This window comes from Chinchilla lanigera, unplaced genomic scaffold (genome assembly GCF_000276665.1).
Source record: "Chinchilla lanigera isolate Chin_1 unplaced genomic scaffold, ChiLan1.0 scaffold00126, whole genome shotgun sequence".
Lineage (NCBI taxonomy): Eukaryota > Metazoa > Chordata > Mammalia > Rodentia > Chinchillidae > Chinchilla > Chinchilla lanigera.
The window spans coordinates 2767087-2791678 of record NW_004955527.1 but is presented as its reverse complement, the minus strand read 5'-3'; the positions used below and the strand labels follow the sequence as shown (position 1 = coordinate 2791678).

Here is a 24592-nt window from a genome sequence, read left to right as displayed (position 1 = left end):
TCACTTTTCTTTTCTGACACCAAGATGAGCTCTTGTCATTGCAGAACATTTGAAAAGTACAGAAAATCACTCAGAAAAACATAAGACCCACGGTTCCACAGAGCCGCACTGTCACAAGTGACATTTTGGTGACTCCTTTGAGAGCGCCTTTATGTCGGGCATTATTGACCTTGGTGCACGTCGATTTACTACAGTCAGTGATGTAGGCTGTGATACTGTGCGCTGGGCTTAGACGCTGGTTTTCTACATGATACATTTTTCGGATGGCTCTGGGTCACCAAATAGTCTTGCTCAGCTTGCCCTTGACCGATGGCCTGACTCTCCGCTGTGTTGTTATATGGACCCCCATTTATTCCCCCTCCCCATGCCAAGGCCTGGGGCTCTTCCTCATTTTCCATGGGTGTAAAAGATGCCTGGGCTTCAGGCTTCACGTCTGAAGATAAATTCCCAAATGTGGACCTGCCGGGTCCTAGAATATGAACATTTTCAGACTCAAGGTACATAAATGGCCATCCTGAGCATCATCCCTACTCACGCCGCCACCAACAGTCTGAGAGCGCCCGGCCCTACGTCGTCAGCTGAATTAAGTGACATTTGGAAACGCCAGCACATGCTGTCATGAAGCCCAAGTTCCACGTTATTTGAGGAGCAAATCAAGGAGGAGAGTATGGCTTTGACAATCAAAGATGGGATGAAGGGGATCCAGGAAGCAGGCAGGATGTGCTGATGTCATGACGCTGGTTCTAGTCTGGCCATGCCCTTGAGGGCCGGGAGGGAAGCAGGAGCGTCCCCAGGGCAGGCCATCTGGTGAAGGTTAGAGGAAGTCGGCACATGTATCCTGGAGAATAGATTTAGAGAGAGACGCAACAGCTCTCCTCAAATATTTAAAGGGCTGTCTCATAAAAGAGAAATAAGATGCACTCAGTGAGCCCCAGGTGATAGAACCAAGCTCAGAGACCAGAAATCACAAGGAGACAGATTGAGGCTGAATATAACAAGTGTTCTCTACTAATTGGAACCTTCCAGACATTCTCGGAAAGGAGGCAGGCAGTGGAGTTTACAGCCTCTGAAGGCAAGGGGGGTACAGACGAGTAGGCAAGGGTAAATATTTAATCCTGGTTGTTACTTTGATGCTTGTTTGTCCAGGAGATCGAATTGAAAGGGCAGAGAGAGGACGATTTAAATAATAAATTAAATGACGCACTGGCCCGGGTAGAACAGACGCAGCAAGCGAAGACGGCAGAAAGTCGAAAAGCCGAGAACCTCGCCCTGAAATTAAACGAAACTTTAGCCGAACTGGAAACCACCAAGACAAAAATGGTAAGTTGGTGCCATCGCGGGACGGGAGGATTCCCCGCCACCTCAGTGTCCCACGATCACGTGGCCTGCACCAGGCCTGCTCGATGGCAGACACCCGGGCGGGTGACTCTTCCTGTGCCCTGCAGGGCGGCCGGCAGCTCCCTGGTCAACACCGCTAGATGCCAGTGCGTCTCCCCCACCCCCACCCCCACCCCGTGGCGATGGCCAAAAATGCCCTCAGCCTTTGCCAGATGTCCCTTAGAGGCAACATTGCCCCCTGTTGAGTGACACTGGCTTAGCATGAAAGGCCCCTGGGCCTTGTGCTGCCCCTTCCAAGCCATTCTGAACAGCATCGCAGGAGACTCACAGTCAGGGTCAAGGACTGGGGAGCCCCGGAATTTGGTGTCCAGTGACTATGCCACAGGTTAAGGCAGTGTGTGGTCATGGGGCGGGGCCGATGGTCCACTTGGGGTCACTGGGGGGTTTTGTTTTTAAGAAATACAAATCCACCTGCTTTCCCCTTATGCACTGTTCATTCGTTCATTCATTTGTTCATACTACTGATCAAACGTCTAGGCCTAAACGCTGCACACACTGCAGGAAATGAGAAGCATGTTTCTGCCACCATGGAGTTGAGATTCTAGTGCGAGTGAAATGTGCAGAAACAAAAGCATTGTGATGCTCTGTAGACAGGTCGGGGGTTCTCTTTAAGGAGAGGACATTGGATCTGAGACCTGAAAGCTGAGAAGGGGTCACCAGAGAAGGAGCTAGGTTTGCCAGGCCAAGGGAACAGCATGCGCAAAGGCCCTGAGGCAGGCCCCAGTTTAGCACCTGCATGCGCACAGGATCGGCCACTGCTGTTATCACCCTGTCAGCTCCCAAAATCTCACAAGCATGGCTGTGTTTTCCCAGATCCTGACAGAGGAGCGGCTCATGCTGCAACAGCAGACAGTAAAGTCCCTCCAGGAGGAACGGGAATCCCAGAAGCACGGATTCGAAGAGGAAATCATGGAATATAAGGAGCAAATCAAGCAGCATTCCCAGACGATTGTGAGTCTAGAGGAAAGGCTCCAGAAAGTGGCCCAGCACCATAAGAAAATAGAAGGCGAGATCGCAACTTTGAAGGACAGTGACCCAGGTAGGCCGGAAGGTCGCGCTGGTGTCAGGGCAGCCTCTGATGGTGCCCGGGGCGCCCCAGGCTGGCTAATGAGAGAAAGACTAGAGCTTGTCCAAAAGCGCCCTCATCCTCCGGAGCCTCTTTGCTCCTCGGTACACACAATGTGAGAAGCGCTCGGAGGCCCAGGCTGGACAGCAGTAATGACAATGGCTGGAGAGGTCTTTTGTGTGGATCCAGTGAGACGCACGGGCAGCTGCCTTTTCCACAGAAAGCGGCCAGGAAGGGGCCTTTCAAAGGCCCTGCATGCCGCTGGCCATTTGCACTTCGATACACAGCCAGGCTGGCCTCTGACAACGCAAGCCCAGAACAGGCCAAAGAACAAGAACTCAGACGTGTGTCACTGATTTGCCCTGAATGAGCAAGGTCACGCACTGCAGGTGCTAAGCCCTCCAGAAGAGCCCTGGCGGGTTCCAGGCCCAGGCCCAGGTTCTCAGCCGTGGCGCTACTGACGCTGGGATTGGCTAAGTCTTTTCTGGGGGTACAGGGGAGCTGTCCCGGTCACTGTACGGTGCCTAGCAGCAGCCCTGGCCTCTGCCCACTACGTCCCATAACTGCCGACTGTCCCCGCATTGCTGAATGTCCCTCTGGCCGGGCAGCCCAGTCCTAGCTCTGGTTGGCAGCTTCAAAGTGTCTGCTATGCCCCCGCCTCACGTGGATACTGGGAACTTACTGATGGGCAAAGCAGTTATTGTCCTGGCAGTGATCTAAATCACTACACTAACAGGTCACCCAGGATGGCAGGGCCCCCTTGGCGAGGATGCGGAGCAGGGCTCAGTTTCCTAAGCCAGAGTCCAGGTCGAAGGGAGGGTGTTCAAACGGGGGCCTCGAGCGAGACAGTGTCTTTGTCACCTCCCGACTTGGATCAGTGTCTACTGTGCAGCAAGCATTGCACATGTGTTTGTTGAATGAATAAACAAATAAGAGAGGGGGCAAACCAGAGGCAGTGGGCTGAGGAGAAAGTGGGCCATGGGGACAGGAAGATACGGAACTTGGGTTCATTTGAGACTTAGAAAGGAGAAAGAAGGGCAGGTGGTGTGGCCTACTGCCGAGGGTGGCTGGGGACACTCCACGGCCTCTGTATGAATTGGTCCATGCTCTGTTGCTGCCATCCGAACCCCACCACCTAGGTAAGGGAGAAGGAGAAGAAGTTTATTTCAGCTCATGGTTCCAGTCCAGGGTGGAGGGGCCACCGCCGGTAGTGGCTGGGGTATCACGTGACAAGTGACGAGGAGTGTGCCCATGCATCCCAGGCTTCGCCTCTGTTTGTAAAAGCACCAGTGCCCATGCTGGGGGCCGTGCCCCGCTGACCCTGCTCAACCCTAACCCTTCCCACAGCCCCACCTCAGAACACCACAGTGAGGTGAAGTCCCCCCCTCCGTAGGCGCTCTCAAGTGGGATTAAATGTCACCGCGGGTTTTCGGAGGGGACAAACCAAGCTCAAACTACAGCAGCCTCTTTCCTGGAAAGAGCCCCAGCCTGCACGCAGGGCACAGGGCGGGTCTCGGGAACAGGAGGGCTGCAGCCCGCAGGAACGGCTTCTGAGTTGTGAGACACAGGCGTGTTCCACCGCGGAGGGGCTGGGTGGCGCCACAGCGCGAGGCGAGGACCGTACTGATGTCTGTGTGTCCCTCTGGTTCAGCTCAAAAGGAGGAGCCGCCACCGAAGCCTCCAGCGGCCCCGCCCTCCGACGGCAATGCCAAAGAGACGGCGTGTGACCACTTGATGTGAGTGCCTGCGGGGGTGGGTGTCCTGTGGTCCCCCCTGGTGCCCAGGGGCAAGAACAAACCCCCACATCTGGCCATATGGTCAGAACCTGAGAAAAGAAGTTGAGTGTGGAGTGTTCCCAATGTCATCTAACTTCTCAATTCCATAAGCAAGGCAGGGCGGTGTGGAAGGATCCCAGTAGGTCTGTCCTCGGAGCCCAACACAACAGCTACTAGTCGTGTGACCTGGATGGGTCAGGTGGCTTTGCTGAGCCTTGGCTCCTCATTTGCAAAAGAAGGATGTGTGAGAGGTGATTGAAAATACAGTGAATTTTTAATCTTTAAAAAATGTGTACAGGGGCTGGGGATTTAGCTCAGTGACAAAGCGCCTGCCTGGCAAGTGCAAGGTCATGAGTTCGGTTCCCGGTACTGGAGAAAAACCAAAAAAAAAAAAAATGTGTACAGTTCATGACACATTACTATTTATCCCCTTCAGAATACGCCCTCTCCCTTTGCACACACTTAGCCCATTGTTCTTGCCACTTCCTGAAGCAGTTCTGAAGTCTTCTTTCATCAGTGTCTTTCCTTGTCACGGCTGCCTCAAAGTCCTAAATGGTTTCAGAATGCTTACCCTTCATAGTCATTTTCACTTTAGGGGAAGCGCCGGAAGTCACATAGTGCCAGGTCCAGTAAATAAGATGGGTGGGGACCCACTGCAATGTCTTTATTTAACAGAAGTTTTGAATCAATTCAGGACATCAAGGCAGTCATGAAAAGACACTCATGAAAGAGGACTTCCAGAACTGCCTCAGAAAGTGGCAGGAATGGTGGGATACATGTGTTGAAAACAAAAGGGCATATTGTGAGGGAGAGTCACAGCAATATTTCTTTCACCACACTATATTTATTTTTTCATTTTAATGGAAACATTCACCATAGTTTTTAATCACACCACGTCCTTGCCTGGCGCTTGGTAGGTGCAGGTTAAATCCATTTTAGCTGTTTCCCTGAGACCTGCTAGAGGGAAACCCCTGCCTAATGTCTAAGTACAACCTATAGGTCTCAGCCAGTGGAAGCCTCATAGTGGGGTGGGCCCTGTGGTAGGTTGAGAGTGAAGGTTGGGCCAGGTGACCTTAGCTAACGGCCTCGCCTCTCCCAACTCCAGCCTCAGCTAATGAGTCTGTAACTTCAGCCTCAAGAACTGATGATGCTTGGGGACACAGAACCCTGGATGGGAAAAATCCCAACAGCTCCTCAGGGCAGCACAAGAGCAAGGTGCTCTAGGATGAGGCAGAGGACACTTTCGGGAATTTACCCCAAGATGATGAACCACCAGCCCAACCTGTGCATTGAACTCCCATTACCAACGTCCACAGTCACGGGACTCTCGCCCCAGGAAGGCAGAGACACCCCACCTCCGCATTTCAGCTGCCGGTTCCTCTCCTTAGAACTAAGGGCCGCAGCAGACGTGGGTGGCCGGGAGAGGAATCGACAGCCACTTTGTGCTGTCCGGTCACTGCGGTCGTGCAGGGTCACCCCTGAGGCCTGAACATCCTCCTCCAGTTGGGAGAGTTACAGTTACAGTCAAAGACAGACAGACAGACAGACAGACATGTGCAGGAGATGTATATGTAGTTACTTCATTCCAGTGATCACCAGGCTTTTTCTTTCACATGCAACCTACCAGGGTTTTGCATCCTTTCATAATAAACACACACTCTACCTTCAGAAGCCCCTCTGAGAACACCCCAGCTCCCCTTGGCCTGTGAACTCCTATGACCCGGCCCTGAGAACGTGCCCATCAACCAAGCCTCTCAGCACCTTCCCAGCAGGCAAGACCACAGCTCCTCCTCCTCCTACGGGACCAACACCGACACAAAAATAAAACTCCCTTCCTGGGGCTGAGTGTCTCACACCTGCTCAGAAGCACATCTCCCCATCCTGCCCGCTGAATCCGCGCCCAGCCCTCCCTCCGCCATCACTGCAGGGCATGGTCTCCTCCCTCCGGGTCGGTGTCCTGGGCCCACAGTGCTGAAGGTGTCCTCTGAGCTCTGGAGCATAGGGCAGGGCATGCTGCCCTCTCAGTAACACCAAGCTGCTGAGAAAACAAAAACCACGTCGTCCTCCTCTCTCTCCTTCCCTGTCCTCGGAGAATTCCTGGAATCCCCCCTCCAGTAGTCTTCTGTCCTTCTGCCAAACCCAGGACCCACAATGGCCCAATCCTGCGGATGGGTGCGCTGCACCCCATGCCAGCCCCCCACCCAGCTTCAGGCCCAACCCAGGCAGCTCCTTTTTTCTACTTCAAATAGGTTTTTTGTTTGGTTTTTGCTGTGCTTGAGATTGAACCCAGGTCCTTGTGCATGGCACTGAGCTATACTCCCAGCACTCAGGGTGTTTTTTAAATGAAGGTACATCCCCATGAGGTTTTTTTTTAGAATATTTAAAGACTGTCTTGTCCCCTGGCCAGGGCTGGGATCCCACAGACTAAGACTGCCCGTCACTCTGTCCTTGTACCTGAACCCTCCCCTCACGGCCCCCGGGAGACAGTGTGGAGGTTGGGATTGGGTTGCGTGGATCCACAGGGCCTGTTCTTGGGAATTTCAGAGACGACCTCCTGGTGGCGCAGAAGGAGATTCTGTCTCAGCAGGAGATCATCATGAGGTTGAGGCAGGACCTGAATGCAGCCCACGGCCGGATGACAGACTTGAGAGGTAGGTTCTGGTTCCTGTGTCCCCCCCTGGAGGAAGGAAGGACAGGAGCCACAGAGCCAGCGGCCTGCTGTCCTGCTCACCAGTGTACCCACGCTACCTGTAATCCAGGTGCAACACAGGTGTGGCCCCGGCTCCCGCCCACCAACCGCAAGGGCCCCAGCCGCTGCGTGCGGAGGACCCCAGCCTCCGCCCTGAAGTCCAGCTTGTTTCTTTGTGGAGCATTTTCTTTCACCTCAGAGGCTACGACTTCCTTGGAGGGAGGTTGCAGGGTGCCACCTGGGTGTTCTCAGAGCCTGGAACCTGGTGTATACACCAGGATCTGAGAACACCCTTGGCTAAAAAGACCCAGAAGTGGGCTATGGATGTTGGCCAGGGTGCCCTCAACGGCTAGAGGACATCAGTGAGGCCCTGACGGCATCCACTGGGGTGAGGCAGGGGAACAGAGCGTAAGGCAGTATGCCATTGCTGTCATGGCGCAGGAGCACACAGAGCTCCTGGGCAGTAGTGAAGGCCCTGAGGATCCCGGGGCACAGCCCCTCTCGGGCTCCTCGTGTGCCAGGCGGATCAGCTGTGGCCCTAGCAGAGATCCAAGGTCGGACACCCTTCACCAACCGGCTTCCCCGTGGCCCCCAGGGGAGCTGAACGAGAAGCAAAAGGTAGAGCTGGAGCGGCAGGTGGCCCTGGTCGAGCAGCAGAACGGCGAGCTGAACGCGCTCAAGGCGAAAATGGCACAGATGAGCAGCCAAGCGGAGAGAAAGGACAAGGAGCTGAAGGCCTGCAAGGAAGCTCTTAGGTGGGGGAGCCCCGGGGGCCCGGAACGGCCAGGGAGGGCTCAGTAAACGCCGCTTGCCACGAGTAAATGAATGGTGTGTTTTATTGCTTCCCAGCCTCACCAGACCTGAGCTGTGCTTAGTTCTGTTTCTCAGACGAACATCCCTGCCTGCTACCCTGATGACGGGTCTCAGCGTACACGCCACCTCCTCCAGCGACCCTCCTCCCCCACTCACCCTCACCAAACACAGCCAGGCGCTCCCGCGATGCCCAGCCTGCGAGGCTCCGGGCCCTGTGCACCTGTCTGCCTGCCCAGGGCCCAGGTCTCTAGAGACCTTGCCCACTGTTGACTTCGCGGCGTTCACGCTGTACCTGGCGCAAGAGGGAACTTAGTATTCATTGAGCAAATGAGTAAACCAGAGGTGTCAGCTTCAGATAAATACAAAATACCGTCACTGCCCCATAGATGGGTCTTACTACAAAACGGGTCTCCACTTCCATCCGTATTTAATACGAGTAGTGTTTTTCCCAAAAAATATTGAAGGAAATCAGTGTTTTGCGAGTCTCCTGTGGCATCCTGCTGCACCTCCTGGTCAGGGCAGGGCCACACAGGTAAAGGAACAGGGTCCGGATCCTGGCTGCCAGGTTTTGGGCAAATTCGTGTGCGCTCTGTGCTTGTCCAGCTCAGGAGGTGAGGGTGACAGCAGAAGGTGTTACATGTGGCAGACGTGCAGTGCGTGTCCCAGCAACGCCTCAGGTGTGCACCGACCCAGGGTAGGGGGCAAGGAAAGGTGTGCGGCCACGACCCTGTGAGTCCCCTGACGCTAGAATCCCTAGAAACCTGGGGGTGGGAAACGTGGGGTCCCAAGGAGCTCAGGCACTTGGCAAAATAGAGTTCATTTCCTGGTCTGCCAAGGACACAAAAAGACTTGAACCGCATACCAGGCTGCTGCGCGGTGACGCCCCCTCTCTGCCCTAGGACTTACCAAGAGAAACACAAGCACCATCTGAGCTCGGAGAAGGAGCATAAGCTGAGGACTCCCACCCAGAAGTGTGACATCTCGGTGCAGATAGACCCAGTCCACCTGGATGTTTCCTCAAGCAGCCAAGAGGTGAGGCCCCTCCAACCCTGGGCTCCCGAAGGACCCAATACCAAGGACCCAATGGTGGCTTTATTTTCTTTTGAAAATATTTTTATTCTAAGTTCCAAGTACTGCTTGCCTATTTGCAATGGATAAAATGAAACACAAACTCCTGCCTCCCCAGTTGCAGCTTCCAGAGGTTACACCTTCAACAGCAGGAAGCAGGTTCCCTGGGATCTTCGCTCACAGAGGCTGCCATATGAGTGCCCTCTCAGCTCAGGCTCCAACCCAGCCTCCCAGGTTCAAATCCCAGCCCATCCACTCACCAGCTTTGTGCCCTAGTGAGGTCACTCTGTGCCAGTTCCCTCATCTGAGAGCATTGACAGTCCTCACTTCACGGGGTGGTGAAGTAGATTTTATTTATATACATGTATGAACAAACACACATGCCTGTACATTCATATATTGATTTAGTAAATAATTTTCCACTAGCAGTATCAAACCACGGATATTCTGCATTTTGCTTATTTTCATATAATAGTCATCTTTTCAAGTACATGGATAAAGTTCTACCTCATTCTTTTGAACATTTTTATTAGTGCCTATTGATTTTATAAAATACTGTGTTTCAGTGTGCTATTTTTATACATATGCATCCATCCCCCCACTGTCCCCCTTGAGACCCTCTCTCCTTCCCCTTGTCCCTTTTCTTTTGCCTAATAGTAATGCCCCTTCTGTTTTTATTCCATCTTTTGTTTTGTTTGGGGGGTTTTCTTCTAGATTCCTAACATTAAGGAAAACTTGTACTTGTCTTTCTGAGCCTGGCTTATTTCACTTAATGTGAGTGCCCTAGTTCCATCCATTTTTCTACCAGTGAAGTGATTTCATTCTTGACAGACTCCATTGTGTACATATGCCACACTTCCTTACCCATTCATCTGTTGATGGGCTCCTAGGCTGTTGTGAACTGTGCCGAAGGAAACATGAGTATGCAGGCATCCCTGTCATGTGCTGACTTTAATTGTTCCAGGTATATACCAGGGAGTGGTATAGCTGGGTCATATGGCAGCTGTCTTTTTAGTTTTATGAAGAGCCTCCATGCTGATCTCCACAGTGACTGTACAAATTTACATTCCCACCAGCAGCGGAGAAGGGTTCTTTTCTCCCCGAATCTCCACCATTGTGTTTTTGGCATTCTTGATATCAGCCATTCTGACTGGGTAAGATAGGATCTCAGGGAGTTTTGATTTACATTTCCCTAATGGTTTTAAAAATGTTGAGCACTTTTTCCATGTACTTATTGGCTATTTGTACTTCTTTTGAAAACTGTCTATTCAATTTGTTTGCCCATTTAAGAACTGGGCTATTTCTCTTCTTTTTGAGGTCTTTATTCTAAGTGTTAATCCTCTAAGTGTTAATCGTGTCAGAGAACCAGATGGCAAAAGTTTTCTCCCATTCCGTAGATTGTCTCTGTCCTCTGGTAGTTGTTTCCCTTGCTGTGCAGAAGCTTTAATTAGATGTGTTCACATTTGCTGATTCTCCCTATTAGTCCCTGTGCCATTAGAATCCTATTCAGGAAGTCTTTGCCAGTGTCTGTGACCCCAAACATTTCCACTATGTTTTCTTCAACCTCAAAGTTTCTTCTTCTTTCAACATTTCTTATTTTATACCTAGGCCCTTGAACCATTTTGATTTGACTTTTGTACAGAGTGAGAGATGTCTTGTTTCAGGCTTGTGCATACAGGGTCCCCAGGGTCCCCAGCACCATTTGTGAAAGAGCCTGTCTTTCTTCAGCTTGTATTTTTGGCTCCTCTGTCTGGAATCAGATGGTTGTGGTTGCGTGAGTTTGTTTCCATGTCTTCTGTTCTGTTCCATTGGTCTAGGTGTCTATTTTGTGCCAGTACCATGCAGTTTTTTGTTGTTGGTACAGTGGCTTTGTAATATAATTTGAAATCGGGTATTGTGATATCTCCAGCCTTGCTCTTTGCGTTTGGAAGTGCTTTGGCTATTCTGTGTCTCTTGTGCTTCCATATGAACTTTAAGATTGTTTTTCCTAGACAGCTGTCATTGGAATTTTGATGAAGATGTCATTGAATCTGTAGAACACTTTTTGCAAAATGGCCACTTTACCGATATTAATTCTGCTGATCTATGAAGGTGGGAGGGCTTTCTATCTCCTGGTTTCTTTTTCAGTTTCTTTCTTCAGTGTTCTGTGATTTTTATTGTAGTGGTCTTTTACCTCCTTGGTTAAGATGATTCCTCCGGTTTGGGTTTTATGTCATTGTTTCTGTTGCTTTGTTTTGTTTGGGGAAGACAAGTGACCATGAATGGAATTATTTTCCTGATTTCTTTCCCAGCTGGTTCATTGTCGATGTAGAGGAAATTTATTGATTTTATTGATGTTGATTTTGTACCCTGTTGCCTTGTTTTTTTAAGTGGCCATGTAGCATTCCTCTTGTCCCCCTTTATCCAGCTGGTCCCCAGGTGATGGACACTTAGGCTGTTTCTCCAGCACAGTGCTGTAGATGGTGTGCTTTGCTAGATGTGAAATTGCTGGGTCCGAAGGACTTCCTAAATTGCTTCATAGGCCCAGATGGCCTTCCCAAAGAGCCACGCAATGAATGCCCCATGACTCTTGTCTCTCTCTGTGTGTGCCTGCCCAGAATCCTTTGCAGCCCAGGAGTCCCAGTCATGTACCCAGCGGGGAGTGTGTCTTAGAGTGACCGCAGCCTGCATCAGGCAGTCCTCTGCACTGGCACTCACAGTGTCCCTGTGCCTGCTGCTGTGAATAGGCTGATTGTGGGGTGTAGGGGTTCCTCGAGGTCCCAGCTTCCTGGAGTCCAGGATATCCTGTCCCCTTGGCTTTATGAAACCAGAAAGCAGGCATTCCGGTAAGAGGCCCTGGACTCTACTTGGAAACAGGGCCAAATGTGTCAGCAGAGATGTTTCCGTGCCAGGCAGCAGTGAGCCAGGCCGTGGGCAGCCTGGATGAAAGCGCCCGAGGTCCGGCCAGCTGTCCCTGGCCCTGATTGCTGTCCAGAGCACTCTGGAAGGAGTGGCTCCTGTTGCCAGGGCAACTGGGGATGAAGCCTGTATCAGGTCTTGGTGGCCCAGCAGCTCTCTGGGGGAGGGTGCATGAGTCACTCGTGTTGGAATCCTGGCGCACATTCCTTCACATGTTCAGTAACTATTAAGCACTTGCCGTATGCCAGACCCGGATGGGGAAATCTGCATGGGTCTCTGCCCTCATCGAACTCCTCCAGGCTCTGCACACGTTTATAGGACAGGACTGTGGGGCCGGAACCCCTGTCATTTTCAGTTTCTATTATGAGGCTGGATTCCTTCAGGAGGATGGGGGAGGGAAACTGCAAGATAAAAGGAAAGAGTATTTGTTCTTTCTTGGAATGACTGTCATCACCAGGCCACTTCCTGCTTTCTAAGCCAGAGTGGGTCAGAGGCCTTCCGAGTTGTATGAGAAAGAATCTCTACCCCTAAATAAGCAAGTTCCCAGAGGAGCTGTGAGGAGGGTCACGTGGTCCCGGCTTATGCTTCAGCGGAGTCACTGAGTCTCCTGGCTGCTGTGTGTCGTCCCCCTCTCCATCCCCCAGGTTCAGAGCCTCCTGCCCTCCTTATGCAGAGAGACAGAGAGTGCTGCATGGAAACACAGCCTACCGTCAGTGAGCCGGGCAGTGGGGAACCGGGCCTGGGAAGGGCACCAGTGTGCGGTCTGGTACAGGCTGGAGCCAGGGTCGCAGCACAAGCAAGACCCCGCGGCGGGCCGAGTGACCCCCTCTCACCTCCGGGGTCCAGTCAGAAGCTGGGGCAAGCTCTTCGTGGCACCCGCCTGACCTCAGGGCATCCCAGCTTCGTATGTGTGGAGCACCTATTATGCTCAGCCTCAGGAATACCAGTCACCATGGAGCCAGTGTCCTGGGAGGGGAGAGACAGAAACCAGTTAGCAGGGAGCAGAATGTCCGGTGGGGGTGCGGAAGCGAGGGAGAAAGTGGCAGGAGGGGCTCACACGGCACTGCCCAGCCCCTTAAAGGAGCCCAAGACCCAAAAGAAGCCCAGGACTGGGGCTACTGTCATAGAGGCCTGCAGTGAGCCTGGACGCATGAGGAGCAGCTCAGCACTCCAGCCCGAGAGGGAGCAAGTGCCGTCCGCCCTCACCTGTCTGCCCCAGGAAGGGACTCCGCGGCCGCAGGGCTGCTCTGAGGTTCCCAGCCTCCCCCTGCTGCCCAGAACAGTGCCAGATGTGCAGTCCATAGGCGAGACAGACAGACAGACAGGGTCAGATAGGTGGGTGATGGGCAGATGATGGATGGACATACTCATATCTAGATAAGGAAATAGATAGATGGTAGACAGGCGAGATCTCTATATAATTTTCATTTGTTTTTTTTTCCAGTACCAGGAATTGAACTCATGACGTTATGCTTGCTAGGCAGGCACTGTGCCGCTGAGCTAAATCCCCAGCCCTCTATATAATTTTTTAAAATAAGTTCGGTTCACTTGATGCTATATATGTTATCTTTCATATCTATATCAATAGCATGAAGTGAACCAAAATTGCTGCTTTAAAAATAGTTATACGAGAACCAGATTGTCAGCTTCTTCCCTTTCCCACCAGCCTCCTGAGGGTTAGGGCCGCTCATCTACAACTGATAACCTCCCCAGCAGTCCCTCCCTCCCTGCCCCCACTTACCCATGGGGCACTTATCACTGCCCACCGTGGATTTTCCCCACCTCTCGTCACCAGCATCTTTCTCCCCACAATGGGATACGAAATCCATGATGGTGAGCGGGGAGGCTGCCAGTTTTAGTCACTGCTGAGTCCCCAGAGCCCAGATTAAGGTTTGGCATTTAGAGGTCCTCAAAAAGATCTATGTGGAATGAATGAATGATGACTGAATGGGTGAGTGAGTGAATGGGTGAGTGAGTGAATGGGTGAGTGAGTGAATGGGTGAGTGAGTGAATGGGTGAGTGAATGGGTGAGTGAATGAGTGAGTGAATGAGTGAGTGAATGGGTGAATGAATAGGTGAGTGGTGAATGAGTAAAGGAATGAATGAGTGAGTGAGTGAATGAGTGAGTGAATGAATGAGTGTGTGAATGAATGAGTGAGTGAATGAGTGAATGAATGAGTGAGTGAATGAGTGAATGAATGAGTGAGTGAATGAGTGAGTGAGTGAATGGCTTTCCCTAGAAAATGATGCTTCAGCTCTATGGAGTCTCTAGAAGCATAGGCTGATGTTTTGTGTAGGGGAGCTTTTCCGAAGGACAGAACGCTGCCTTCTTCCAAATCTTTTTGTTTGTTTGTGTAAAATGAAAAGTTTATTTGCTCAGTACACCAAATAGGGTGCAAGCACTGTTGTGACAAATATACAGAAATAGGCAGATCAACATAAAACAGTAATGTAAATGAAGGGCAATTTCTTTACTGTTATGACAACATACTCCCAGGAAGAATCTTTTCTTCAGTTAATTATACATTTCAATAAAATAAAGGGTAATGGATTAAGTGAAGTCAGCTTATGAATTTTTCCTAAGAAAAAAATTCCAACTGTATTAATCCATGCTTGTTAAACACTATAACTAAAATTTCCAAATAAGCACAAAAGGAGATAAAGCAGTTAGTTACCTTTTTTTGCTGGAACAGTCCAGAGGATCTTCTAAATCTTAAAAAGACGAATGACTTTAAAGATGAAGAAGACCTTCCTGGCCTGTGCCCTGAGTACACACAGCTGTGGCCCCCAGCTGTCTCTTAGGGTCCGTCCACCTGTGGCCAGCGCCTACCGTACTGGCCGATGCAGGTACAGAACATTTCCGTCATTGCAGAAAGTCTTGCGGGATACACAGCGCTAGAGGCCATGGGAGCCTCCAGAGAAGCTCTGCAGACCAGCCAGGAGCCAGTGTATCAAATCCCCCCACAAATAGGAGAAGCCATCCGTATAACCAGTTTCAAAGAAAACACCGTGTGTTCGCATCTAAAAATGCTGCTCTGGGGCTGGGGCTGGGGCTGTAGCTCAGTAGCACATGCTTAGGCCCTGGATTCTGCCTCCAACACTGCGAATAGTGATGATGATGATGATGATGATGATGACCACCTAGAAAGCAGAACATGCTACAATTGTTCCAAAAACAAGACTAGAAAAATAACAAGTGGAAACCCAGGCATCGAAGAATATTAGAAGAAAAACATAAATCAAGGAGAAGGAATATAGAGGGATCTTTTATTTATAGTGATGCTAATTAGGTGGGAAAGCCAGAAATCTGCCTAGATAGGATTTGATATTTGTGATGAAAATTTTAAACCCCTTCTCTGCCAAAACGCTGAAGATATTTTCCAGAAGCGCTAAACGACAAGGCTTCTGCCCTACAGGAATTCTTCCCATTCCTGTGAATATAAGATATTCGGGTCCCTAGTTAAGCTGCTGTCTGCACGCCCTCTGTCCCCAGGAGCAATCCTTCAGTGACCTCGGGGCCAAATGCAAAGGGCACCGGCATGAGGAAGTCATCCAGCGTCAGAGAAAGGCCTTGTCAGAGCTCCGCATGCGAATCAAAGAGCTGGAGAAGGCCAACTCTTGCAGTAAGTCCCCTCCTCCCTGTCCCAGTGAGGGGCTCAGAGCCTGGGGCACATTCTGGGGACTGGCTAATTGACCAGGACTGCTCCCCTCCATTCCCTCCACCCCGCTACCTCATAATCAGAAGGACGCTGTGAGACACAGAAAGACTCACAGCCAAGCACAGAGCTTGATATGAAATAAACGGGACATCCTGCAACACTCCTGTTGGCCTCCTTTTTCTTATGTCATTGTGCCCCTGTGGGAGCTCTGTCATGGGCTAACACAGCCAAAGGGTCAGTGTTAGGAGCCCCATAGAGTCCCCCATTCAGAGGGGTTTGGGAGCTCCCTGGGCCAGGGGACACTGGACTGAGGCCCAGAAGCCTGGTTCCAATCCCATCCTTGTTTCAGTGGTTGGACAGCCTAGGCCAGCTCACCCTCAAGGCCTCTGCACCAACACCTGTGTGGCCTCAGCCTCATTAGCTGTGTGGCTTAGGACAAGTCACTGAATCTCCCTAGGCCTCAGTTTCCCCATCTGCCCAGGGAGGCCGTGAGGATTAAAATAGGCCTGCAGTTAAGTGTCCCATAAATCGTAGCTACAATTATCACATAAAATAACTTCTTTCTGAGTCTAAATGATTTCTTTTATAGAGCCTAAGGACCACCTGAATGAATCACTTCTAGAATTAAAGACTCTCAAAATGGAAAAAAATGTCCCCAAAATGTTATTGGACACAAAACCCAATTTTCCAGCTCTCTCAAGAATAGAGATCCAAGCGGTAAGCAAAGAAAATTTGTCTCTGCGGTGTGTGGGACACGAAGAGGGCGGCATTAAGACAACTCAAACCATGTGCCCCAGCTTATCGGGCATCAGCGGTTTGGGTCAGGTCCTCCCCGGGGGCTGAGGTCTGAACCTGCAGCTGGAGAGGTACCAGAAGTTTGCGTGGAGGGCTGGCCCTCTCTCTGCACAGCATGGTGCGGTGTGACCTGGACACTGGGTCAGAACAGTCCCTAAAGCATGGTGGCTGCATCTTCACAGCAGGGGATACATTCCACAGAAAATGTTCAGCCAGCTAATTTACAACATTATGCCATAGCTAAGGTTCGCCCCTTACTGTAAACAGGAAAACATGAGCAAGTAGAAATTAGCAGCGGGGGGCCACAATTAAGAGGACACAAATTCTAGAGCCCAAAGGGACCTTTGGACACCTGTGTGTAAGTTCCAGCCTGAAAGCCGTGCGGCCTCAGCTCAGGCAAAGGTCTTAATCTTTCTGGGACTCCATTGGCCAGTCGTAACATGATGACAGAGATATTAGAGATAATTGTGTAAAGGTCTTAGCCCAGTGCCTGACTCATAGCACACACTTAATAAATGCTGCTGCTGCTATTATTATTATTATTAAAAGAGTATTATTCAAGGAAAGCTTCCCTTCCTAAAGGGGCACAGATTTTATTTGCCAGATTTGTTGGAAGTCGTTTGATTGTGAAGTTGTACCCTCAGTGGATGTTTTGGCATTTGATATACATGACAATGGACAGCATCCACAGAGTGGATGCCTAGCACAGCTGCTGGATCTACATTTTATTTTATTTTATTTTATTTATTTTATTTTTTATTACTAGAGATTGAGTCCTAACCCTACACAGTAAGCTTTAACCCCAGCCTTTTTAATTTTGGTATGAGGTTTTCCTAAGTTGCTAAATTGCCAGGCTGGGCTTAACTTCGAGGTTCTCCTTCTTCTGTTTCCCAGAGTTCTGGGGTTAAGGGCATGCCTGGCTCGTAGCTGGACCTAAAGCACACAGGCTTCTAGAAGAAATACCAAAGCCAGCCTGCCTAGGCCAACATTCTCTCCAATAATTTCTCTGCACATTTGCCAGAGTCCAGGATGAAAGTCTGTGGAAATGAGCTGGATTTCTTGTTAAAAGCAAACCTTCATTTTCCAGCACGGGTATGTGAGGACGATCTCCAGGCAGGAGGCCAGTTAGAGCTTATATCCTGACCCAGCCTCCCAGACAGAGCTTTACCCTGAAGATAACCCTTAATCCCACCACTGACACCGCATGGCAGGAAACCACCCAACTCTCTCTCTTTTTTTTTTTTCCGGTACGGGGAATCGAACTCATGATCTTGTGCTTGCTAGACAGGCACTGTGCCGCTGAGCTAAATCCTCAGCCCCTTCAACTCTCTTTAAAAACCCACACTCCTCCACGGACGGCGGTAATTGAGATCCAAAGATTGGAGCAGGTGGGAGAAGAGCCCACGCAGACTTATGCCTACTGTGTTCAGCTAGGCCCTTCCTATGCCTTATCATATTTAAACAGCATCATGGTCATTGTCATTATCCCCACTTTACAGAGGAGAAGAACAAAGGTTTCAGCAGGTCACATACCCCCTTCAGGGTCACAAAGATGACTGTGGAGCCAGGGCTGTGTCCTTCCCAGCTGCCCTCTTATTCCCTGCTTGCCCCAGAAAGGGGTGCCAAGGACTCAGCCAAGGGGGCTGGAGACACCGAGCTGCTCTTCAGGTTGTTTCTTCAGCACATTTGCTCCATTTATTGTCCTCTCAAAACTCCTCAGATTGGATAACTATGTCCACTCTGGGCGGAGATAAATTATGTCCACCCTTACCTCCATCTCAGTCACATAGAAGCTTCTACATTTTTGTAATTGGGGTATTTTGTTGCTAATCTCAGAGGACTCAGGGGTGCCAGCAGACACCGTGGACACAGGTGTTTCTACGTTCACGGCACACACTGAAAAGCCAATTTGATTCCAAGGGGACTTACCGCTGTCATTTGCGGTCTCCAGACTCCCGCGTGACATGGTGGCCTGCTGGTGCTGGTGAGGTTCCTGGCAAGCCACAGTTGTCAGCCACCCATGTCACCTCAGGAAAGGTGGAGCCTCACCCACTGGCCCCAACCCCTGAAGAACATCTGCCCACACTTTGTGAAGATCTCATTTCCTCTGATGAAAATAAGATTCCTCCAATAAAAGGAGAGGGGTGTTTGGTATTTTTCTTAAGGTTGGGGCTTTTTGGTTTTGTTTTGGTTTTAGTCTGTTTTTGCTTTTGCCATGGTGAGGATTGAACTGAAGGCCATGTGCATGCTAAGCAAGCACTGTTGCACTGAGCTGCACCCCAGCCCGAGAGGAAATGTTTTCTAGGTAACTATTCATTCATTCACTCATTCATTCATTCAGTGAGCATGTCTGTCCGTGCCAGGTGGCCATACCAGGCACAAGCAGTGGGGTAGTGAGGAGACAGCAACACGGTCCCTGTCTTAGTTACTTTTCTCATTGCTGAGACAAAATACCTGACACCTACAAGTTAAGGGAGGAAAGGCTTATTTAGCTCACAGTTTGTAGAGGCTTCAGCTGGCTCTAACACAGGGTGGATGGCAAACAGGTATTGCAGAGGAGAAACAGTTCATGGCAGGCAGAGGGTAGTAAAGCAATAAGAGACAACCACAGCTCTTTGTATGCCTTATAGCTTATCCGGCCAACTTAGGGCAGGTAGCCTCACAACCTTAATCTTAGTGTCCCTGAGCCTAGTATTGCCCCATGAATCCATCCCAGCATCACACACTCCAGCTCCAGCCCCACCTATGACCACATGAGGCTTTGGGGGGGGCCATCTAGACACAAGCCAGAACTGGCCCTGTCTCTGTGGAGCTTGTCATGTAGGCGAAGGGTCCACGACCTCAGCACTGTTGAGATCTAGGCCCAAATCATTCCTGCCCAGCTTGGAAGAGGATCTGTCCTGGGGGCTGAGGGATGTTTAGTGGCAGCCTTGCCGTCAGCCCACTTGATGCCATAGCACTCTCCATCCTCAGATGTGACATCCAAAAATATGTCCAGACACTGGTAAATGTCCTAGGGGAAGGGTATGAAAATCAGCCCTACTGAGCACCATTTCTCTGGAGGGAAGACAGACAGTGATCAAAGGAGACAAACTACACATTATCGCAGGGCCATTCTCTGAAGCGTTTGAACCCAGTTAGAAAAAAAAGAGGTAGACAAAGGATCCTGGCTGAGTGGCCAGGAACCAAAATACACCAAGCAAGTCTATTGAACTATTCCTCTGTAATCCCACAGTGCTTTAGCTTTTGGTTGCAGAAATTCATCATGGATCGCTGAGAGAGTTCTGATTGCTTCTTTATTTCAACCTCAGAATGGCTTTACCAACTCAGGGTCCCTCTCTGCCATGGAGAAGTCAGGGAGAGCAGACGTGGCCGAGGCCTTAGAGCTCAGTGAAAAGCTGGTACGTACACAGGGCATCTGTCCCTCTCCTGCCCAAAGCCTGGTTCCCTGCGGTCAGTGTTAACCATGGGCTAGTTTACTAAATATAACCTCATGTAACCTATTTCATTGATCTACTAACACTGCAGACACATCCACTAACCAGCATGGGTCAGAAATTGCATAGCCAAAAAGAAAGAAAAGAAAAGAGAGAGAGAGAGAGGAAAAGAAATTGCACAGCCGATTCCTGGAGAACCCCGGGTAGTTACAATGAGTGTTTACATCTGCTGTCATTTACCCCCTGGTTCTCAAAAAGACTCGTGCGAGTGGATGTGGGGAAATGAACAGCCCAGTTGCGCTCATTTCCAAAGCTCTTGTTTGCTCTCTGCAGTCGTAGGCAATGAATGAAGCAGAATTAGCTGTGAGCTGCCTTCAAGCAGCCCGCCCTGGCCGGGGCAACTCCCATCCCCTTCACCACTGTGCTTGCAGTACATGGACATGAGCCGAACGCTGGGGAGCCTCATGAACATCAAGGACATGTCGGGCCACGTGTCCATGAAGCACCTCTCCCCCGAAGACAGGGAGAGAATCAACCAGCTGCGACAGAGGGACCTGGATCTGGTGTTTGACAAGATCACACAGCTCAAGAGCCGGCTGCAGAGGAAAGAGGAGATTCTGCAGGGCTACGAGCGGGACATAGAGCAGCTCAGGTACGGCCTGGGAACCCCTGGAAAGCCAGGCCCCCTCTCCTGGCTAAGCAGAGACAGCGGCAGACACCTGGAGCTGGAACGCGAGGGCAAAGCCTGGGTGTGGAATAACTAAGCTACTGGGGGAGACAGCAACTAGGCCCAATGGGGTGAGTCTGTCTGTGAGAACACAGCGATTGCAGTGCTCTGCTCCCCCTCTCCGCGTGTTCTGAATGTGCAGAACCTGTTATCATCCTGGATGTGGCTTTGATGGTCCCATCACTAATGTGGCTTTGATGGTCCCATCACTTTCCCAAGAGTCACAGGTCCCACCACCACCGCAAGCGGGGCTGATAGCACATCCTGGGCCCCTCAACGCGACCACGTCTAGTTCCCGAGCTGTGTTCTGCCCTCTGCACCACCACAAATCCTTGTCCCAGGCACCCCTTGTAAGGAAGCTCCCAGTGCGTCCCCCATGGAAGTACTTGCAGAAGCCACGGATGGGACGTGGACAGATGGGGATGCTGAGGGGAAAAGGGACTCCATCTCTCCATGCACCCAGGCAGAGCAAAGTGTCCGTTCAGATGTACCAGTCACAGGTGGCCAAACTGGAGGACGACATCTACAAGGAGGCCGAGGAGAAGGCGCTGCTGAAGGAGGCCCTGGAGCGCACGGAGCAGCAGCTGCAGCAGGAGAAGAGGCTCAACAGAGCCGCCAGGCAGCAGAAGGTAGGCGCAGCTGCTCTGGACCAGCGGAGGTCCCGGGAGGGTCCAGGCGGGCAGCGCACTTTCTGATGCAAATGAGAGCTGCAGAAGAGCTTAACAGTAGACAGAGCTAGGTTTAGAGCAGGGCTCTAACTACTTACTGTGCGGCCTTAGGCAGATTTCTGAACCTCTCTGAGACTCAGTGCTCATCTGTATTTTTAAAATGGTAGCAGTTATTCATATTTTTATCATTCTGCTGAGAATGCATAGACAAATAAGCTCTCTGACAACAGAGATTTGGGTTCGCTCATCTGAGTGCCCAAAACATAGTCGACACCTAATGAGTAATTGGCAAATGGGTGGATGGAAGGACAGACAGAAGGACAGGTTGGTGGGTGGATAGATGGATGGATAGATGGACAGCAGCTCAATGAACGGACCGGTGGATGGGCGGAGCTTGAGACACTGCTGCCAGGCCTGGGCTGCAAATGGCATTGGCTTGAGAAATCAAGATTCCACACTCGGGCAGGTGGTTCAGCCAAGAGAAGTCCCCTGCTCCCTCATCGTGGTGTCCATCTGTCATAGGGTACAAGGGTCAGTCCTGGATTCAAATCCCTCCGCTTATTAATTGTGTGGCCTTGTGCAAGTCTGTTCTCTCAGAGCCTTGCCCCGCGTGGTAAACAGCAGCCATCAGCATCTGCCTCACAGGGTTGTGAGAGGGTTAAACAGCGCCGGTGTCCCTCACTACCCTGCGCTGGCTGGCTGACCTGGCAGCTGCTGGTCTCAGGTGGTGAAGTGCACCTTCACTGTCTCGGGCACACCCGGGGAGCCCCTGGGATTTGGGGGGTGTACACCGCCCTTCCCCATATTGTGTAGTGCCAGCAGATGGGCTCTCTAGAGAGTCCTGCACAGCTGGGCCCTCATGGCCAGCACCCGACCAGTTTGAGCTGCTCCCTGGCAAGCCTGTGTCTGCAACTTGGTCAGCAGAGGGGCTTCTTTGTCTCCTTTGCAGTTGTACCTATATCCGTCCACTCCTGCACTCCAACAAGCATGGCTCTGGGCCAGCCCTCAGCTGAGCACCAGAACCATGACTTTTCTGTAGAATCAGGCACTCCATTTGCTTTAACTCTTCCTAAGGTAGAGCAGATCTCAAGGCTGGGGTCAGGCCAACAAGGACAATAACCAACCACAGCCACCACCTCTTCATGACTATCTACAGCTGGACCCAGAGCTGTGTCCAGCCTCTGCAGGAGTGGTCAGGTTTACTAATCCAGCTACCGGCCCTGCCTGACTGGTGCAATAGTCCTACCTTACAGACAGGGAAGTGAGCCTCCGACAGTAAAGAGACTTGCCGGAGATCACACAGCAGCTGGTAGGTAGGGGCGGGGCCTGACTCCAGATGTCTCCAGCCCTGTGCTGTCTGCGGGGCTGGCTGCTAGAGTCGCCCTTGTAATTGTTAGATTATTTTTACTTTGGAGATGTGTGCGTTTGCTGGCGTGTGTGTTCGGACACATGTGTACATCTGTATGTATGTGACTCTGTTTACATGTGCATAACTCTGTATGCATGTTTGAATGTGTATGATGGTGTGTGTTTATATGTGTGGCTGTATCAATGTTTGCATGTGTGGGGCTGTGTGTGTTTTCATGTGTGACTCTATATGTGTGCATGTCTATGTGTGTGTGACTCTCTTAGTTATTTTTCTCTTTCATTGCTGAGACAAAATACCTGACACCCAAAGTTAGAGGAGGAAAGGTTTATTTATCTCATAATTTGTAGAGGTTTCAGTCCATAATCTGCTGGCTCCAGGACAGAGTAGCATCGCAGAGGAGAAACCGTTCGTGGCAGGCAGAAAGAAGCAAAGCAACAAGGGGCGACCACAGATCCTTCTGTCCCTTACATCTTATCCAGGTTACTGATGGTGGGTAGCACCCACACCCCTAGCGACCTTGAATCACGGTGCATCCCGGCATCACACACCCTAGATCCAGCCACCTCTGAAAAAGCCTCACCTATGACTTCATGAGACTTTGGGGGACATCTAGACACAAGTCGTAGCAGTGACTATATGTGTGTGTCAGCAGGTGTGTAACTGTATGTGTACATGTTTGCATGGGTGTTATATATTCATGTTTATGTATGGCTGTGTGTGCATGTTTGCATGTATGTGACTGTGTATGTTTGCACATATGTGGCTGTATGCATGTGTGCTTCTGTGTGTTTGCATATGTATGGCTGTGTACATGTGTGTGATTGCATATATGGATGTGTGTGACTGTGTGTATTCATGTTTGCACGTGTGACTATGCATGTGCATGTTTGGATGTGTGTTACTATGTGTCCATGTTTGCATGTGTAACAGTATGTATACATATTTGCATGTGTGTGGCTGTATGTGTGCATGTTTCCATGTGTGTGGCTGTGTGTTTTCACATGTATGGTTGTATGCATATTTCACATGTGTGACTGTGTTTGTGCATATTTGTATAGCTGTGCATGTGTCACCTGCCCAATCTCTGAGGAAGCCAGACCCCCATAGAACGGAGCTCCCCATCCAGAAAGCACTCTCGGGTGAGCTCCCGCAGCAGCCCAGCCCAGCCCAGCCCCACCCTGCAGACCTCCAGACAGCAGGCTCCCTAGTGCAGCCCCAGAGTGAAAGCACCTAGCCTGCGGGGAGTTGGGGGAGGCCCAGACGTGGCCTTTCAGTCGTGCAGCTCTGAATTAAACATCACAGGCCTCAGCACGCGTGTGTCTCAGGGCTGCCTCAGGCAGAGGACAGGGTCTTTTCGCCGTGAGTCCTGTTGGGGGAGCTGCAGTGGCACCAAAGTCTCACTTGTCCTTTGGTGCGCCCTCTGGGGAGCCCACTTCTTCCTGAGGTGCTTTCTGGGGCTTGGCAGCCCAGGCCCCCAAGCAGAGACACCAAACCATGAAACAGGATAACAAAGGCCCCAAAAAGCCCGTTGTGGTGTGCTGGCTGGAAATGTAAGAAAACCTGAGGATTTACATAATCAGTGTCACATGCATTATTCATGGGCTCCCTCACTCGTACACAATGCAGGGGCTGTGCCAGCTGGTTTGGCGCTAGAACCTTCCATAGAGTGAGATCTGAAACGGCCCAGTTAAACCTGTGTCAGCGTCCCCAGAAGAGCTAAAGCTGGGACCTTGCAAGTTCATGGACTTCGCGGGGTGGGGGCACTGGACAGGAGCCGCAGTCACCGTGGTGCTGTGGGTCTGCCTCGGAGAACATGGAGCCGGGGACCCACTGGCTGCACCTGCCCCGCAAGCTCCCACTTCTCCCACTTCAGCCTGGGGGGCCAGGGCAGGAGAAACTGAGGCTGAGAGAGGACTACTCGGGTGTAGGAACAGGGTTCCCACCCGGACCTATCCTCCCAGGCCTGCTGTCTGGGGCACCCCCACTCCTCCCCTCCTCCATTCACCAGTGCCCACGAGGTGCTCCTCCTGGGGGCACAGGTGTGCACTAAGCATTGTTGTCAACACGGTGTTAGAGGGGCCGGGCGTGCTGGCGCAGGTCTGTAATCCCAGCACTCGGGAGGCTGAGGCAGGAGGATCCTTACAAGTTCGAGACCAGCCGGGGCTACGAAGTGAGCTCAAGGCCAGCCTGAACTGCATAGTGAGACCCTGTCTCAAAAAGACAAAAAAAA

At 51.1% G+C, this 24592-nt stretch overlaps 1 protein-coding gene across 1 annotated transcript in view; it reads left to right on the top strand.

Moving 5' to 3' along the window:
* The window catches only part of Fhad1 (forkhead-associated (FHA) phosphopeptide binding domain 1), a gene marked incomplete in the record, with an annotated part of 122506 nt that overhangs the window by 87457 nt on the left and 10457 nt on the right, over positions 1–24592 (top strand). Inside the window, 11 exon segments of the mRNA XM_013507414.1 lie at positions 1147–1320; positions 2212–2437; positions 4116–4200; positions 6784–6890; positions 7524–7683; positions 8641–8773; positions 15201–15330; positions 15956–16083; positions 19473–19562; positions 20030–20250; positions 20789–20954. Coding sequence (XP_013362868.1) covers positions 1147–1320; positions 2212–2437; positions 4116–4200; positions 6784–6890; positions 7524–7683; positions 8641–8773; positions 15201–15330; positions 15956–16083; positions 19473–19562; positions 20030–20250; positions 20789–20954 — 1620 coding nt within the window.